This window comes from Medicago sativa, chromosome 7 (assembly GCF_051527215.1).
Source record: "Medicago sativa cultivar Bolivia chromosome 7, Bolivia_mono, whole genome shotgun sequence".
In the NCBI taxonomy this organism is placed as follows: domain Eukaryota; kingdom Viridiplantae; phylum Streptophyta; class Magnoliopsida; order Fabales; family Fabaceae; genus Medicago; species Medicago sativa.
The window spans coordinates 81,903,873-81,923,793 of record NC_140755.1 but is presented as its reverse complement, the minus strand read 5'-3'; the positions used below and the strand labels follow the sequence as shown (position 1 = coordinate 81,923,793).

General features: G+C 32.3%; 1 protein-coding gene and 2 long non-coding RNA genes across 12 annotated transcripts; all 3 read right to left on the bottom strand.

Moving 5' to 3' along the window:
• Positions 1–3,329: 3,329 nt before the first annotated feature.
• On the bottom strand, positions 3,330–5,902 carry LOC146909209 (midasin-like protein). The gene is made up of 2 exons (XM_085724184.1): positions 5,533–5,902; positions 3,330–4,543 (listed from the first exon to the last, which is right to left on the bottom strand). Exons 1-2 carry the CDS (start codon positions 5,857–5,859, stop codon positions 3,671–3,673), a joined length of 1,200 nt encoding a protein of 399 aa, XP_085580310.1. The 5' UTR covers positions 5,860–5,902; the 3' UTR covers positions 3,330–3,670.
• Positions 5,903–9,797: 3,895 nt separating this feature from the next.
• Positions 9,798–18,713, bottom strand: LOC146909207 (uncharacterized). Its single transcript, XR_015019606.1, has 3 exons — positions 18,578–18,713; positions 18,272–18,436; positions 9,798–10,349 (listed from the first exon to the last, which is right to left on the bottom strand). It is a non-coding gene; the product is annotated as an uncharacterized LOC146909207 (long non-coding RNA).
• Positions 13,026–16,500, bottom strand: LOC146909208 (uncharacterized). Of its 10 annotated transcripts, XR_015018107.1 has the most exons (9): positions 16,254–16,500; positions 15,994–16,097; positions 15,662–15,757; positions 15,524–15,561; positions 14,861–15,040; positions 14,647–14,701; positions 14,142–14,210; positions 13,828–13,974; positions 13,026–13,242 (listed from the first exon to the last, which is right to left on the bottom strand). It is a non-coding gene; the product is annotated as an uncharacterized LOC146909208 (long non-coding RNA). The 10 variants fall into 10 exon arrangements; XR_015018111.1 differs by lacking the exon at positions 14,142–14,210 and having other exon boundaries at positions 15,655–15,757; positions 16,249–16,500; XR_015018104.1 differs by lacking the exon at positions 14,142–14,210 and having other exon boundaries at positions 16,249–16,500.
• Positions 18,714–19,921: the final 1,208 nt, after the last annotated feature.

The window sequence follows — 19,921 nt, the reverse complement described above, 5'->3', positions numbered from 1 at the left end:
AGGATTGTTAGTTCTATTCGAATAATCAAAGACAAGGTAAAAATGTAAATAGGCATAGAGGAGTTGAGTTCAACTTGGTATCACAGTCACAGCCTAGTGGTCTAAAAGCCTGTGCTGATTCTTCCATCAAGTTGTGACCAAATAGAATCATGTTAGTATACACGTACAGTTTGTTTCTCTACATCTAAGTTTTGTAATTTATCCACTGAAAGTAAGTTAAAACCAAATACATTGTGCGAAATAGAAACAAAGAAGGATGTAAAAACAAAATTACTAAACCATAAAATCTCTCTAAAAAGTTGAATGTACATCTTACCTTAATCAATCTATATGAAGTCAACCTTTGCCGAGGGTGAGTTTTGAAGTAAAAAGTCCACCATTCCATCAGGTATGGGTGGGTACTTTGTTATTTTCAGTGACTTCAAGTTAATCAAGGAAGGAAGCTTCATCTTCAGTAAATCAGGAACCAAGGAAAGAACCTAATCAATCAGGAAGAATTAGGATCAGTTTATGCAAATCATATTTTTGACAAAATGTATTAACACAAAGTTTTTGCACTGTAAAGTGAAAACTGAAAAATGAAACCGCTAAAATTTTATCGAACCAAACCATTTTGTAAAGTACCTCAAGAGTCCATGTAGAAACTGTTGGTGATTCAATATTAACAAGCTCAACCAGCCAGTCGAGTAGAACCAAATGAGTATCCCCAGATCTCGGTGCCATATCTGCGTCAATTTTCACATGTTTGATAGAAGAGAGATTGCTCTTGCTCCCACAGAGTTTCGGAAAAGGAATACCCCTTAAATCAAAGCTACAAAGACTTGTAGTGGATAGCTCGATTCCAAAAGTTATCTTAGAATCATTATGATGCATAAGTATAGTTAACTTGACAAATGTAGTAATTGATATGCAAAGGTTTCCTGCATCCTGAATTAGGAAATAATTTTCTCTCATAAATTATTCTATGGCAATTGGAAAGGTTGAGACTGAGAGACGTTAAAGTCCGACATGAAAAGAAGTTAGGCGGAAAGTATTTCATATTGCCAGCAACAGTGATATCTAATCACTGGACGTTGTGCGAAACAGCATAGTTTACAATTCTTTTGAGTAGGTAAGGCTCTACGCTTCCAAAGCGCCAAAAATCCACAGTATGCAATGAGGTTGAGTCATTACGAAGAGACAAAACTCGAGACACAAATTTCGCGAATCCCTTGACACGTCTGAAGTGTGAAGAACTTAATGCAAGGGATGGAAGATGCTTCCAAAGATTCTTCCATCTTGTAGATAAAATGCAAGTTTGAACGGCGTGTTTGGTGTTCAAAGAGGAGAGTATGCGAAGTAGAACGCAATCAGGTAAATCACTTAGTCTATCTTGATTCTCACTATTGTTATTATGTTTAAGCTTTCGTCTCTTCATTTTATCTGAGGAGAAGTGTCAGGCAAAATGATAGTAGTAATTTAGGGGGATATGAAATTCATTTTATGTATGTATAGATTTTTTTATGAAATAGTAGTTGGAAAGGCTTTTGATGGTTGGTATTTGCAATAGTCATTCATGCGTGCGTGTTCTCAAGATGTTTTTAATTAAGCATTCTCCATGCACCCATTCATTTACCCGTTACATACACCTTCTCTGTATTCTTCTAATAAGGTGGATTTCCAATGTGTACTTGCCATTACTTTCTAGATTCTTACTTCCTCATCACCAATTTTACCATTAATATCTACAAAGTAATTTCCAGTGTTTATTGAATTCTTTTGTATATGTTCATTATTTTTCATCTTTTTATAATTGTTTATTTTTAAATTATTACTTTGTAGAAACATAGGTTTAAATTTTATTATTTGGATAAATTATTTTGTATACTTACTACCATTGAAAGTTTTATAGTTTTTTGGTTCCTAAATCCACTTTCCTTTTGTTATTAAGTAGGTTAGTGGTAAAGTTTACACTCTCCAATCACTATTATACTAAACTCTCCAATCACTATTATACTCTTCCTGTTTCAAAATACATGTCGCAGTCATCTGCAACATGTTAATACACAATTTTAACCATTGATATATTTAATTATATATATAAAAAATTATAAAAATTGATATTTTGAAAATATTCGATGAGACAAATCAAACAATATCTTGCATACTAACATTTGTATTTATATACTAGTTAAAAAATATGATCAAAGTAAACTATGTGAATAGTGCATGTTGTAAAATTGCGACATGTATTTTGATACAGAAGGAGTAACTTATAAGCAACAAATAACTTTTTAAATTTATTTAATAACTGATGTATCTGATCTATATAATATTGACTTGATACATCGATCTTTTGATAACATAGTAAATTGAAACAATTCACTAATATTGTCATCGCTCTCCCCTCAACTATCAACCCCAAGATATTGCGTTGTAGTTTTATGGCTTTTGGTTCTTCCTAATGTTTGATGTTTAAGTATGAATTGTCCTTGAAGAAGAAAAGAATTTTCTTGTGAATAAGAGAGTCTCTTGTAACGAATAGAAAAGGAGACCAGACTTGAGAAGAAAAGTTGGAAGAAAACGAGGAAGAGAGACTTTTTGTGCAACAAACAAAACGAGGAAGAGATCTTTAGGGTGTGTTTGGATTGAGGGTTTAGGAGGGGAAGGGAGGGGAGAGTTTATCATTATATGAAGCATTATATGATTGTTTATCATGTTAATATGTTAACTTTTTAAAAGACATTTCATAGTGTCCGTATTTTAAAATCGAAAAGTAAACCCTCCCCTCCCCTCCCCTCTTAAGCCCTTCATCCAAACACACCCTAAAGGTGGTGTACATGACCAACTAACTCTACCTAATGATGCCTGCCAAAACGAGACTCGAGAGGTGGAGCAGCCACCAGTGCACCAAATCTTTATAGATCCACAATCCATGCTGGCACCGAACTTTCCAAAGGATGAGTGAAAGAGGTTGACCAAGAGAGACTCATACCCTTTCGAACTTGATCCAAAGCAATGGCCTTACGATGAAATTTATGAGTGACATCGGTAATGAGAACCAGGGCAGACTAGGAATCTTATTCTAAAGTAGTACTCCAAGCCATTATTAATGCAGCACTAACATAATAACTTTTGATTTCACAATATTAACAAAGTTAATAAATGAAATGAAGTATGCTTAGCATAACTTAAACCAAGCTTAGAAATTTCAAAATTTTCAATGGTATTGCATTTTACATGTTGAAGATTCATAGAGCAGTACAGAAAAAGGTTGCCAACTACAGGAAGTATAGTATGCAATCGCACAGTAAAAATTTACGTGCAGCAAACATGATCTTGACAAAAAGTTTCTTAAATCTCCACTCAAATTATTATGTTTGATTAGTTGATTTGAAGTCTACACTACAGGCTACAGCAGTTACAGAAACTACATAACTTTCCCCAGACAAATCCAGGCACATGATGTCATTCCACAAATGTATGAAAGGGTGTATTGGCCTAAGAAGACACCAAATTTGAAAGGAAAGAAATAGCTAGCAACAAGTCTGATTATAGCAAATTATGTAAGCTAAAGCTTGGAAATGAAGGAAACCAGTGGCACCACATAGTAAGTTGAAAACTACACAATGGAGACACGGGAGTCTAATGGTGGCAGGTGAGCTATGAGCCTACGACAATTCCAAACATGCTACACAGTAGGCTCCTCCAAGTCCTCGTTGGTTTTCTTCCTGTACTTGCGGTTCGACTTCTGAGAGCTTTTTTTGGTATCCTCAATAACTTCCTGTTCATCCTCCTCCATTGCACATACATCACTGTTTTCAGTGTCATCAACAGCAGCTATGCTAACAGGGAAGGCTTTTTTGCCAACTTCAAGCTTATTCTCTCCCATAGTGACATCACCAGATTTCTTCTTCGGTATAAAGGTAACAGATGGAAGGTCATCCAAAGCTTCATCAGCCTGTGATGCATTTGAACCTTTTATTTGTGCAAGGAAACTCATGTATGCCTCCTTATTTGCTTTGTCATCCATGTCAGTTGAAGAATCAAAAGTATAATGAGTGTATTTTGAAGGATTGCGAATATAATCAGGAACTGCAGAAGCAAATTCCTGTGACTTTGATGGCTGATTTAAAGCTGCATCCTCTTCCATTGAGGAGGTCTTCATGCGAACATCCCTGGTTCCTTCCTTCTCATCCTCATCATCATTTCCATCTCTATCGTCACATTCAGAATCAAACCGAACACGTTTATTGGGCCTAGACTCTGAAGGATTATCTTTACTCTTCAAAATTGACTTGGGGTTAACAGCATCACCACCAACACCACCGATGTCTGGTGTAGGTTTCTCAGAGACGTGCAAAGTATCAATTTGATTGGCTGCTTCAGCATCCTGCTTCAGCTTAATCCTAGCAGCAGTATGATTAGCCCGTGGGTCTCTCGAAAAATCTCCAAACGCACGAGAACTTATACCGAGTCCATCTTCATTTATCTCCCTCATATACAAACGATCCCCCCTGCCCTCTTTGCCAAGAGCCTGTTTGTCATAGTGATCCTCCTCATCCTGCATAAAGTGATTCAGTCAAGTTCTTTCTTTTTTAGTCTCAATCAAAACTTTAAGAATGAAAAAAAAAAAAAAAATTGCAAGTTGCAACAAACAGTAACAATATAAAACATGAAATAAAAATTCAAAACAACCAAAAACGAGAAGGGTATGTACTATCTGAATTTAGCTCATTCAAATTTATCATTCTACTTTATCAAAGAATAATAAAGAAAGTATTCTTAAACCAGAAAACATAACTTTATATCCCGTGTACTAATCGCAGATTTGTTGGATCATCATCAATTAATTTTGCCATCAAGACTAACAATATCACCCTCTAAAGGAAAAATGTTGAATTTAGAGGAGAAAACCTTGTAGCAAATTTTGATTGCTCTAATAAGGGCCTGTCTTGGATTGGCTTATTTGATTGCTCTAATAAGGGCCTGTCTTGGATTGGCTTATTTGAGCTTATCTATTGACATGCATTCGTGAAAATGTTTTGAATAACTTATGAAAACAGCTTAAGGCATGTTCATAAGCTATTTTACAACTTATTTCCACAAGTTCTCCAAGATAGCTTATGAAAACAACTCATAACTTCTACAAAAACAGATTAAATTAATTTTAAATTTGGTTCTAGAAATAGCTTATACATACATATCTTGCATGATAAGTGCTTATGCTATAAGCTGCAAATTAATCTGTTTATCCAAACAGGGCCTAAGTTGAGTGAAGCAGGTTCTGTTAGAATTTCAAAAAGCATAATCTTTATTATAAAATCTTCAATTTATTTTTCACAGTATTGTTCCTCTTCTTATGAACTTTAACAAGTATTAAATTAAAGTCATCTAATTCTAATCAATTAAACAAAGCTGGCCCAATTCAAATTAGAATGACATAGTAATTAAATATCATAATAGCAATGCTATAGAGTAAAAATAAATAATAAAAACAGAAAATTTCAAACAATAATAACAATAACGATGAAAAGGGATAAAAAAAGGTACCTCAAAATCGAGGGTGCAATCGAGGCCAATAGAAGACCTAATTTCCCACTGTTCATCATTGTAATCGGAGGGTTTAGATGGACCCGCAGCGTTTTCATCATCTTCTTCTTCTTCGTCGTCAAGATCGTTCTCAAGCTCAACTTTGAAACCGGAGGAAGAAGAAGTAGGGTAGGGTTTAGGTTCGGAATCGGGTTTGGGTTTGGGTTTGGGGTTGGGTTTAGGTTCGGGTTTGATTTCATCTTCGGAGAGAGACCAAAGAGAAGCGGAAGAAGGGATTGGAAGAGAACCGAAGGCTCTCTCAGCTCGAACTCTGAAACTATCTTCCATGTTTGATTCAATTCTTGGTTTCTGATTTGCACGCTCAAGAATTAAAAAGAATGAATGAGATTTATTTGATTTAAATAGTTTCTGAAAATTGAAGTGTAAGGGTATAAGGGTAAAGGTAAAGGTAAAGGAAGAAACTTATTGGACAAGTCCAATTCAAGAGTCTCTCGGAAGATTTAGCCGACTATATAGGGATCAAATCTCATAACCCTAGGCTCTTATATTAGACCATGTCCAATGGTTTGTTGAGAGTGCCATTCAACATGTGTTCTCTCTCCAATGGTGTGTTTATTGTGTGTTGAAAGGTGACATGGATGAGAGAAATGATGAAAGGATTCAACAAGGTTGAATGTTGTACCGAATGCCACGCGTCGCATCGAAATTGGCTGAAACCGGGCGCGTGTGCTACACTCGCCGACAAGGAGCGTGAGTCTGCAGAGGAAGGAGAGAAAACAAATTTTGGATAGATAGAGATACGTGTTCAGTTCTGATTGGTTGTCCGGATTCTTATCATTTTAATAATTGGACCTCAATTATTTCGTTGTAAATTAATTTAAAAAAAATACCAAAATTCATGATTTTTTTCTATATAAATAGAGACTTGATTCATTTGATTTGGATACAGAAAAAAAAACCAAGTTTTTCACTATCTTCATCTTATTAATATCTTTCTGTTAGCAAACTAAGTGAAGTTTTAATCTTATTTTTAGTGAAAGCGGATCTAGTGAAATACATATGGCAACGTTTGGAATACATCGTGATTGAAGATGATTTGTATGGTACTAAATAAATTACTTGTGTGTTGTATGCTTAGTTTGTTGTATTGCATTTTAACTAATTAGAGCGTCGCGTGCTTAGTTTGTTGTATTGCATTTTAAATCTTTCTGTTAGCAAACTAAGTGAAGTTTTAATCTTATTTTTAGTGAAAGCAGATCTAGTGAAATACATATGGCAACGTTTGGAATACATCGTGATTGAAGATGATTTGTATGGTACTAAATAAATTACTTGTGTGTTGTATGCTTAGTTTGTTGTATTGCATTTTAACTTATTTGTGTGTCGCGTTCTTAGTTTGTTGTATTGCATTTTAAGTTAAGAAAATAAAAATAAATTATTTTACTAAATTTTGTTTTTCCAAAAATACTAAAAAATAAATAGTTAATTGTATTATTTTAATTTAATTATAATCGATAATTATAATTTTATGTAATTATAAAAACGAAAATTAAATAAGAATAAGAAATAAATAAAAAATGGTGGGGTAGGGTGTTGAATGAAAAACCATTGGAGAGGTAAAAGTTGAATGAGTGTTGAATTAAGAGAGAGAAAATGATGCGGAGTGTTGGGAATTGAAAAAGTGAGTGTTGAAGGGTGTTAACCATTGTACATGGTCCTAGAACTACACACATCATGTACTGATATAAAAAAAATTGATATGAATATTTTTTTGAAAAATTGGTGACTATTTTAAAAATGTAAACATTAATTTAGTTTTTTATTAAATATTTTGTTATTTTATGTATAAAATATCGTTAAATATTTACAGCATGTCTAAATTTTATGTGTTTATATTTGCTTTCACTTTCACACTCCCCCCCCCCCCCCCCCCCCCCCCCCCCAAATCCTAATTGCCACATGTCATCTATAGTTAATGACCAATTTTCAAATAAGTCAAATAACCGACTAAACCCATCCCAAAGAGGAGCATCCCCCTACTCAGTTATCAGTCCAAAAATAAGTACTAGCCCCATCACCAATTACCCTTTGCAGGTTATCTTCAAACCAACTCTCACACTTATACCTACCCCACCACGGGTCTCCGCCAAATCTTTCCACCAAGCTGAATCATTCATCCTGCCCTCTAAGTGTCCTTCTTCCTCACCATATCTAGCTACCAACACTCTATACCACAATCCCCCTCTATCTACTTGCATCCTTCAACAACATTTACCTAATAAAGGCAAATTGAAGTCCCTCATCTGCCAAACCTCCATTATCTTTCCTCACACCTCCTCCCCCTTCCTCCCCCACAAAAAAAACATTTTAAAGTAGATTCAATATAGGAGTTAATACCTATGAGAGCCTTGAAGAAAGAAAGTAAACCGGAAGAAATGACAGTACATACTTCAAAAGAATCAGGCAAACAGCCAAAGACAAATTTTTATTCTTCCAATCTGACAATCTAGATTTAACTTGATTAATCAACGGACACCAAAAACTCAAGTGTCTTGCATCCCCACCAATCGGTAACTCAAGGTAAACAAAAGGAATCTCGTCAAGTTTACAATTCATGTTAGTTCAAAAATAAAAGTTTACAATTCATTCCTTCACCATCCATGATTCTGCTACATTCACTTCAATTAACATACTTTTATTGAAATTAACTTGTAACCCTAAAACAACTTCAAACAAAATAAGCTCTGCTATCAAGGATCTAACATTGGTCTAGCTCTTAACATCAGTAATTAAAGTGTCATCAATAAATCGAAGATGCTAAATTTGCATCGAATCACTCTGACCCACATGATAACCTCTATATAACCTAGAATCAACCAAAGAATTCATCATTACATTCGACCCCTCTGCCGCGAGCGAAAAAAAAGGAGATAAGGGATCACCTTTCGCAATCCCCTTTCCAAAGGGAACTCACCAGTGGGGCACCCATTAACCAAAACCGAAGTTGTTATTGTACCAAAACATTATGAAATTCATTTAGGCCACAAAGTATGAAAACACATCCTACCCATAAACCGCGCCTAATACTTCCAATCAACCGAGTCATGCTTTATCAAAATCCCCTTTAAAGAGCACCATTTTTTCCCTTAAATTTTTGAGTTTCGTCCACCACCTCATTACCAATAAGAATACCATCCAGTATATGTCTCCCTTTCACAAAAGCATATTGAGAATTTGATACCACACTTCCAATGACTTACCTTAACCTATTTGCAAGAAATATGCCTAAAATCATTCGAACGTTGAGGACTATCCACTTTCGAAAAAAGGGTTATAAAAGTCAAATCTATGCCTTTGTTTAGCTTCCTATTACGGTGAAAATCAGAAATAAATCGCATGAAATCATATTTGATGTCGCTCCAAAACTCTTTAATAAACCAAAAATTGATGTCATCGCAGTCCGAAACTGATTGCGGTTATGAGACCTAGACTTTTAAAACCCTCGTAGTCTGAAACTGCTTACTTCACCTTCTCCATGGTAAAAGGTTTCACCAGCTCCCTTGACTCACCTTGGGTTATAGTTTTGAAATTCAAATCCTCCACCCCAGGTCGACCCATGATATATCCCTTAAAATGAGAAGCATATTGATAAAAAAACGATTGCTCTGGCACTTTGAAAGCTATTTAATTTGCTTACCGTTGACCTAAATTGTAATAGTAGCATTGGCCCTTCGTCTAGTCTACTCAACATAATACCAAGTTTTTAAAAAAAAAATTGCATCTAATATTATAATTTCAATAATCAATTACTTACTAACCAATAATTTCAAGCATATTATATTTATATCACTTTCGAGTAAAAATTATACTCTATTTGTCAAAACTTTCAATGTTGTGCTAAACAAAAATATGTATGTATTGAGTTCTCATCTTTTTTATTTTAATTATTTGATTATATGTCATGGTAATTTGAGGTTTGATTAAAAAGTAAGTAAAATATGATAAATATTTTTTTTAGTTGTAATGCGAACTCGAATTCTCCTAAACAGTTTAATCTCAATTTCATTAACCATTTAAGTTCAACTAAGAAATAATGTTATATATATATCTGTGTGTGTGCGCGCGCGCACTACTTAATTTATAAATGCATTATTTGTGAATAAGTCTTAAACCATTATATATCTTCCTGACTTTTGTTTCAAGTTGTAGTCCCAAAAATGAAAAAACTGGCATGAATAAAAAATAAGTAAATGATCAAAGTACAATTATGGAGAATACGCAATCAATTGTAACATTAAAATATAAAATCTTGGTAATACTAAAGACACCATAAAAAACAATGACACATAGTGCAAAGTCGGCACACTGTTGTTATAACATTGCAACACCATCGAAGAAACACATACCACTACTAAACAAACACTTCCTTAAACTCAATCCTTAACTCAATTTGCATCTGTATAGATCCAACATTTTGGATGGGTTGGATTAACAGAACACTTCTCAACATAATTTTCATGTAATATTACCATGGCCTTTTTCGATGCCATCCAAGAACAAAAAAGATTTTCATATTTTGGTGTATCTTCTCTTTTAAACTTGCAAAGACCAATAATCTTTGGTGGAATTAACACCAGCCTCTCCAAAATTACCGCTCTTTGCAAAACTATTTTTACTAATTCAAGCTCAGAAGGCAGATACTTAAAACTTCTCAACACTACAACTTTGAGTTGAGTAAATTTGTGATTGCAATTGTCAAGGTGAGGTTTCTGATGCATTTGCCAATGTGTTCCAAAGTCAAATTGGTAATCATTTAGCTGCATATGTAGTTTAAAGTTAGGCTCAAGGAAACAAAACATAAATTGCTTGAGAGATCAAAGTTTGTGCCTAATTTATACTAGCATTTCCACCCGTGCAACGCACGGGCTAGAAAAGATATATTGTGGCTTAAATCAAATACTTATAGCCTCTCATGCTTTTTGAGGAATATGAAATTGTAGACTTAATTAAATAGAAACTTAAATGAAACACATGTAACTCGATGTTTTAAAGGAATATGAAACTTTGGACATTTAATAGAAATTTAAATCAAATATTTTATAGCCTCCCGTGATGCATAAATTGATAAGTAAAAAGTGGCAAAATATTTAGTTGGTTAACCTTATACAATAACGTAAGATATGACGGTAGACTCATGTTAGTAGAGGAATTAGAAAGTTGTAGAAGTAAAGAATTAATTAACTAATAGAGACCATCTATTATTCATATATTATTTAGCATTCATGAAAGAAAGCCATATAATTTCCCTAACTTCCAATTTCCTCCCTCAGTCATCTAAAACCAAATTGCATGATTTTAAAGGAGTACTCGGCCTATGCTGTATATAATGATGGATAAAAACAAATAGAATTTCTCATGCTACTAAAGACTTGTGGCTAAAGATGGTAGCCTTGATGTCTCCTTTGAGTGTTATAGAGAAATTCCTCTAAAGGAGCAACAGTTGGTTGAGCAGGGATTTGAGTAAGTGCATATGGTGATGGATCAATGTTGTCAACCATCCTAAAAGAAATATATGTCAACCATCCTAATATTTGCCCCGTGCAACGCACGGGCAAAAAGCGATTAATGTAGTAAATTGAATTATGGATTCTTAAGAAAATAACGTAAATTTTTGTCAAAAAAAAAAGAAAATAACGTAAATAAGCTAAGTTGTCGTTTATATTAATTAAATTATGTAGTTACTGGGTCCTACAATGTTGTATTTTAATCATTAAATGACCAAAAAAAAGTCTCAAAACAATTAAATAGCATATTAGCAAAGCAGCAGTGCTATTTCCTACGAAGGAAAATCCACGAAAACCACGATTTTGCTTAATACCCAGCGCAAGTAGTATTTTTTTTATATTGTAAAATAATAAACAAAAATCTGGGTGATTGGCGGAATACACGGTGGGTAGTGTATTTCTTGAATTTCGTTACTTTTTCCTTCGTAGTAAAAGGCATTATCCTTAGCAAAGATAACAATCAAAAGATAATCTCAAATAAAAATCAAAATATGCCCTTGTGGACAATGAACATGGTAAGATGAGAGAGAAAATGATTAAAAGAAAAAACATAAATTAAATACCTATATCCCCATGTTTGAAGAATATGAAAATTTAGACTTAAATCAAATACTTATAGCCCCCATGTATAAGAAATATTGATTTGTTTGAGGTTAGCATTAAGAAATATATATATATATATATATATATATATATATATATATATATATGATTTATGTCATATGCAGTGAGAGATTGAAAGTGTGGATATTTGAATTTGAGTTTTAATTGTGGGCGAAGTTTGTTATGTAATTTAATTGAATTATGAACAAAAGACATGTTTACAACCACTATCTTGTTGGATTAATGGAGTAATGGACTAACGGAATAGAGAGTGTTTGTATCTTATTTGAGAGAGTGGAAAACTGAAAATACACTATCCAGAGGAAGATTTTGTAAGTCTCCCATATAATGTTTTACACCTATTTTTTTTTTTTATAGGGTCATGAAATTGCATATTTTCTTCATTATTTAGTTAATTCAATCATATAACTGAAGAATATACTTATAGATTTATAGTAATATGAAAAACAAAATCAATTATGAAGATTTATAGTAATATGAAAAACAAAATCAATTATGAAGAAGATGATTCCTTAAGCATGTGTTCTTTGGGGACATATTTTTGAAACAATACTAACAAATGGGTAAACAAAAAAGTGAGTCTTAAGATTTTGTCTATGTTTACAAAGATAAATTAAAATAAAATAATTTTGTCTATGATTACAAAGATAAATTAAAACAAATGAAGTTAATGTTTACTCAAATTGGGGCCACTCTAATTTGTCTCCATAATTGTTGTTTCTCTATTATTAACAACTTATTGGAAGATATTATTAAAAAATATTAAGTAAATTATGCATTAAAAATAATAGTGATACTAATTTTTCTTAGGAGAAACTGTATATTATTTTTTTTCCAGCAAATGATCAATATAAAAAATAAAATCACATTTTAAAAAGAGACTTGGTATCTTTCAAAAAAAGACTTATCGTCTTTCCAAAAAATAAAAGACTTAATATTTCAACATTTAAGACATGACATTTTTGTGATACACGGTATGTCTTACCAAGATTGTCTTTCATAAACTTAGCATACCAAGTTAAATTAGTGTTCCCATATAATTTAATGTTACAAAGAAACTAAGTAAGGAATAATGATATAAATCTTGAAATTAAAAATCATTTCCAATAATCAACTTTGTATACTATCTGACGTGTCATATGCTCTTAGTGCCGGCCTTTTATGGGATCACTAACATCTCCATTTTCATGATGAATTTAAATATGAATTCTAAAATGGAAAAACTAAATATTTATGAATTTAAATATGAGGCTAGTACTTACATGTACTTCATAGTTAACAATTTTATAAAATACATGGTTATAATTTTATACAGTAAACAATCATAGTAAAAATTTTAATTATCTTCAAAGCGTTACAAATGATAAATATTACATATCCTCAAAATTGTATGCAAATAAGAACAAAAATTTAAAAAATATTACAAATTGTGCTCACAAAAACTTATGCACTCCCAAAAACTTGGCAAAAAATATCATTATCACTAATAACTTGAAAATCTACTTCATGTCTCCATATGTAACTAAAAAAAAAATGAAGAAAGTCGTTAGAATATATAATTAGATGAATAAATATTTGCATGAATATGAATATTAATTATCAATATGTGAAAGAGAAAAACTCAGTTAACGACTCAAGTAAACCTGCCGTGTTTTTGGGGGCAAATTGAGAAATTATCCTAAAGAATGAGTAAACAAATATTTAAACCAAATATAAAAAAATTAATATAAAACCTTATAACCTCCCGTGTTTTTCTTGTCAAAAAAAACCTCCCGTGTTTTTGAGCAATAGAAAAAAGACCTCTAAAAAAAATGATCCAAGTAGACGTCTATAAAAAAAAAAAAAAGACCTCCAATGAATTGACCTATGAAAATAATCTCAAGTAGCATAAACTGTGTGAACTTCTATTTGATCAACAACAAAATTAGCATTTGAGAGCTAAGAACAAAAGAATTTCAAAGAAAATTAAATCCATATGCTTCAAAATTCTAAGTCCAAGAGCAAATAATATTGACCTTAGAAAGGATAGTCTTTTCCTTTACCAACAGGTTCATATAAAGTTACCTGCCTCAAAGTGAATAAAAGATTAAGATAGAAAGTTACATACCTCAATCACAAAATGTGAACCACGATCATTTTATGAGAAAAATGTGTGCTTAGTGAAAATAGAAAGCTTCTTCTTTGGATTGTTGTGGATTCAGTGTTTGTTTCCCATCAATAATAACATCCCATGATTCGTTTCAATAGTTAGTACCTGCAAACAAAATTAGAGGAGCTAACTGCAACAATAGAAAAGAGGAGCTAAATCACAGAACAGAAAATTTCAGTCTGCTAAACATTACATTTATTATCCCAGTAGTACAACACCATTTTCAAGTAATAAACCCAGAGATTTGAGAAGTCAAGAATTCATACATTTACCTTATACAAAGTTTGTGTAATCAGATGAAGCATAGGCAATCAGGTTTGTGTAGTTGCAATCCAAAAAGACTGAAGGTAAAAGAGAATTGATAGCAGATTTGCATAACACTAAAACTATAGAGAATCGCAATATAAAGGATCTCAAGGTATGATTAGAATGAAATCACAGTATAACATTGCCTTCAAAGGTACAGAGAATTGATAGCTCAAATAACAATATAACATTGCTTATGTGTCAAGGTTCTATAACTATTATATAATATTTTGAATTGTACTTATGAATGATGATTTGGCAAGGAGTTGTTTAGAGCTTGACACATAAGATTTTTAATCTATTTGTGGTTCCATATTTGTAAGGTAGAGCTATAATGTGAAAGAAAATTGAAGAAACTATAAGTACTAAGTTTGATGGAATGTGTGATAGTAGTAACAATTGTTTTGTAATAGTAATTTCTAAGCAATTTAGCTGATCAAGAGTTAAATCTAAGATAGGAAATAAAGTTACCTCAAGGTCTTTATCTCAAATACAAATGTTGATCACTCATATAACGCTTCAAAATCTGCCAAAACAAAGAAAAAGAAGAATTAGACCACAAAAAGCAATTTCATATAAGTATATGCAAAGATTAAAAAGGAAAATATCAAAATTAAAATTACAAACCTTACAGATGAGTAGTAATGAAAGCAAACATAAAAAAAATCTGAATCCAACTTATTACCTTTGGATATTTTTCTTCAAATTGAACTTCATCCCTACTTGAACAAATGTATAACTGACTTATTTAGGTAGAAACCCTAAAGTGTCACTAATCAAGAGTTTCAAACATTTATGTTGTGTAATTTATGTTGCTTTTTCTGCTAAAAGCCTCCTATGGTGAATGATTCAACCCCAAACGCCCCTGCAATTTATATTCATCTTTCACTTATCAAATTCAATTATCACCAAAACACCTTATGCATCCATTCTTGTTATAAAGTGTGCAGAAAACAAATTTTTACTTGGGAGAGGGAAAAAATAGCAGCAAAACAAACACCTTATTCATCTATTTATGTAATATTTATTTGCATAAACTTAATCTCAGTCGATTCACATTTCAGAAATTGGTTTTTTGCTAAGTCATTAACAACATATTTACAGCAGCTCAATCAGAAAACATGATAGAAAAAAAAAATCGAATTGATGAAAATGACAAAAAATAAGACTAAGTTCAATCAATCAATTACTACAAACAAACTGAATCAAAAATTCAAAAAACCACCCAGTTTTTTTTCCCTTCAAATTAACAAACAACATAGATCCTCAAAACTCGACCTCTAGTTACAAATTAACAAAAACAACAAAGATTTTTAAAATTGAATATGGATATTGGTTTATTACATACTCTGAATCCGGGTAGCCTTTCTTTGTTTTTCCTTACACCTGCAAATAAAAAAGCAACAAATCAAAACACAAAAAAAAATATGAAACATTTATAGCTCAAAATCAAGCTAAAAAAAGGGTGAATCATAATACACATCACCGTAGGGTCTGAAACGAAACCATATCTTCTTCTCCTATTCTTGAAACTAAGATATCATATTTGAAGCTAACATAGCTAAATAAAACCCATTATAGTCTACAAAACACAAACAATAATTAATTAAACTTTTGCAATTGAAAATAAAAATTGGATCTGATGTGAGTAGTTTTCTAGAAAGGTAAGAATACAACAACAACAACAACCAAACCTTATCCCACTAAGTGGGGTTGGCTACATGGATCAAATGACGCCATAGTGTTCTATCAAAAAAATTACTTAGATTTCAAAACATAAAAGAGCTGTAAATCCGAAAATGAAAATGGGATGCATACCTCAGCCGTAGAAGGGTGTGTTGCTGTCTCAGTCTTTCATTCGAAATTCCAGTTTCACCTTGATTCTTTCAGGACTTCTTCCTCAGCTTCTTCTTCTTCTGTGACTTGTAAAGGAATAAAAATAAAAACCACACAAAATCAAAATCAAAATAAATAACAATCAATGATTCGGTATCAGAAAAGATAATACATAATCTGAATTTAACACTTAACCTTTGAAAATAAAAGATTAGGAATTTGAAATCAAAATTTCACCTTACTTCTTCTTCTTCCTCGTTTTCATCTTTTTTTGTCGATGGAGATTGGCGCTGGTGATTGATTTTGTTGGCAGACAGAGAGACGAAAGAAGAAATGGTGAGTTTGAGAGAGAGAGAGAGAGAGAGAGAGAGAGAGAGAGAGAACGAAAATGGTGGAGAGAAAGAAAGAAATGATGGTATTGAGTTTGAAGAGAGAGATGAGAGGAAACCGATTTCAATTTGGGATGAGAGAGAAAGTAAAAAATAGAATGAGGGAAATTATTGTTGGTTAGGAATAAGAGAGAAAAAGTAGGAAGGAAAAAAGGGTTTGAAAGAATTTGAATTTTGAAATTTGAATTGAAGAGGGAAAATGAGAGGAAATGATATTTTATTGTTTGTATTGTGTGAAAGCTTAAAATGGTAAAAATAAAATTAGTTTTTAATGATGATGTGGCATTAAGGGGTTGAGAGCTCGCCACATTGGATTGGAGGTCTAAAACATGCTTCATGTTTGTATATTATTAAGATATTCTAATTTTTTTATTCAAAATTATCATTTTTATTTTCAACTATATTCCTAAATAAGAGTTTTACTTCAAAGTTATGTGTGTGTGTGTCATATTTAAATTTACTTCTAGTTTTTCACTTCAATATTTAAAGTATGTGTGTGTAATCGAGACTACAACAAGTTTTACTTACTCAATTAACCATTGGAGGCTTGTACGTCAAAGGATTTCTTCGACGACAAAAGACAATTATACTTGTAGATTTTTGATTCATATCAATCACCAATTAATTAAGGGTTAATTATGTTTAAGGTCCCTATAAATAGGCGTGTTTCTAACATTAGTCCCTACTTAAATTTTATTAAATTTTTGGTCCCCAACGTTTTTGTCCGTCAGTGTATTTGGTCCCTGCCGTAATTTTTGCTGATTGGGCTAACGGTGATGAACACGTAGGCGCCACTTGGATGCCACTTAGACTCATTGGAATGACATGGCATGCCACATGTGAATATTTTTTTTTTTAAAACTAATATTATTTAATTTAAAAAATAAATATTTATTTTACTTATTAATCAAAAATTAAAAAACGTTGTAAACACTATATACCATGAATCTTCTTCTCCTCTTCTTCTTGTTCCTTGTTCATCATTTCTTCATCCAACACCACCATATCCTTATCCTTCTTCCATCTCCTCACTACCAAAACCAGTCAAGTCACTAACAACACCAAAAAAAAAAAGAAAAAAAAAAGACTCAATAACAACAACACTCAAAGCTTTTCCGACTCCCTCATAGCCACCGTCACCACCACCCGCCGGCGACCTCACCACAACCCTAATACCCAAATCCAAATCCGAGATTGAAACCCAAAAAATGAAGAAAACGCAGATCTACAAGAGACTCGGTGAGAGAAAACGCAGATCCGAGTCCAAACATGGCTAGATCGGATTGAAGAAGAAGAATGGGTCTTGTTGCTGGACTTGTTGTTGTGTTTCTTGTTGTTGATGTTTATGGGAATGTTGATATTGATATTGTTGATGCTGGACTTGTTGCTGGACTTCCTCTTCCTTTGATATTGTTGCACCGTTTCTTGCATCAGTCATATGTTTCTGATTTTTGTTTATGATGATAAAGTTGAAGGATGATGAACATCAAAAAGAGGATAAACAATTTTTGAGTTTTTTTTTTCAATTGATTTATTTAAATAATCAATTAATTTTTATTTAATGATTTTTTTCTACTTATTAGTTTTTATAAAAAGAATATTCACATGTGGCATGCCATGTCATTCCAATGAGTCTAAGTGGCATCCAAGTGGCGCCCACGTGTTCATCACCGTTAGCCCAATCAGCAAAAATTGACGGCAGGGACCAAATACACCAACGGACAAAAACGTTAGGGACCAAAAATTTAATAAAATTTAAGTAGGGACTAATGTTAGAAACACGCCTATTTATAGGGACCTTAAACATAATTAACCCATTAATTAATAGTTATTGTTAAATAATTAGTTGAGAATGAATGAGCGGTACTTACATCAATGAACAACTTCACCAAGGATGAACAATTTTTCAGAAACATGGTTATACCATATGGATTGCAAAATGTTCCCCCATACATAAACAGTTGAAGCTCCCTCATATTCACGAAACAATATTGGACGTCTCGAAATACTCCATCACATATCCTTGCAGACATACCCTGAAATTATAAGGCTTGATAATATATACATATAGTAATAATAATAAATGTATATCGACATATAACATGCTACAATTTGTACAAAATTAAATAAAATAACAACGAAGAAAATATAGACCAAAGTAGAATAAATATATATACCTCAATAAGTTGAGGTGCAGTGGTGAGAATGGAGACGTTATAGAGCTCTTTTGGAAGGTGTAAATTGAAAGAAAGCCTCGTACAATTGCATTCTTTGAACAATCCGAATCGTTGAAAACTTTCCATGATAAAAAATTGAACGAAGAGTTGGTGAGTTAATTTCAATATTTTCCAAATCCCGGCAGCCAATAATTCTCAATTTTTCGAAATGTTTATTTTCTCTAGCAATTAAGTTCAGCTTCTTGATTGTAAAGCAACAAATCAAATCAATACTATTAAGCATTTTACAATGCCCAATCAACACGGCAATCATATCTTCAGTGATGTGGATGTTACACAGACTTAGTGTTTGCGGAAAGTGCAAACCACTCAGAACCTTGGGTAATTGGATCACACATTGAACCAATTTTAGTGTTTTTAACTTATGCAATGTGTTAAAAACACTAAATTCAACTGTGAAACCAGATCGGTAAAGATGCAACTCAAGATGTTCTAGATCCTTTTGAGTGCATATTTGTAACCATCTATTAATCAAAGCTTCGATCCCAATAGGATCAATATGTAACTGAAACGTTTTAATTTCGTTACCTTCGTGACAATGGAATAAATGATCAACGATTGAAGCCATACCCAGAAGTTTGTATTGTAAATAGAAGTCTCTACAAAACAAGAATTTACGATTATGACGCCATGACCTTTTGTATCTAGGAGACACAATTGATGCAGTTACAATTGCATCTTTTATCGGTAACAAAGTGAAAAGGATTTGAACGATATCCTCTGGAAGATTATCAGATGAATCAGATTTGGTTTTCTTTTCTTCAAGTAATTGGTTTTTAGAATTATCCATTGGTAAAGAGACAATGGAAAACAACAACTAAAGGAATAAAATCTGGGTTGGATTTCAGGCATGTTCCGTTGAACTCAAAATATGATGAATGAAAAGTGTAACTTTATTGAATTTTATAATTAGAATTTGGTAATACTGGCAAAGAAATTAAATCATAAAGATGAAAGAATGTGTTTTTCATGACTACTTTGCAAGTTTTCTAAAAGATTTGAATTAAAGAAACATTTTTCCCACACTAAAATATTACAATTTTATTCATATACACATAATTGAAAATATTTTTCACACCATCAACCAATCGTTATTGTTTGCTCATTAGAAGGACTATTTAGTATCTTTTATCTTAAAAATTTCTCCATAAAAAATTAGAATTTTTAGAACACTTTAAAAAGTTTCCTCCACAAAAATATACTCCCTCCGATCTCATATATAAGAAAAGATTCTTTTTTTAAGTTCATTGAATAACTAATGTATTACTGTTAAAAAAAAATAAC

Bases quoted from the DNA above. Each gene is read 5' to 3' on its own strand.
- LOC146909209 (XM_085724184.1), bottom strand. From the start codon at position 5,859: ATGGAAGATAGTTTCAGAGTTCGAGCTGAGAGAGCCTTCGGTTCTCTT. The intron at 4,544-5,532 runs GTACCTTTTTTT...CACTTTATGCAG, and splicing joins ATTGCACCCTCGATTTTGAG to GATGAGGAGGATCACTATGA.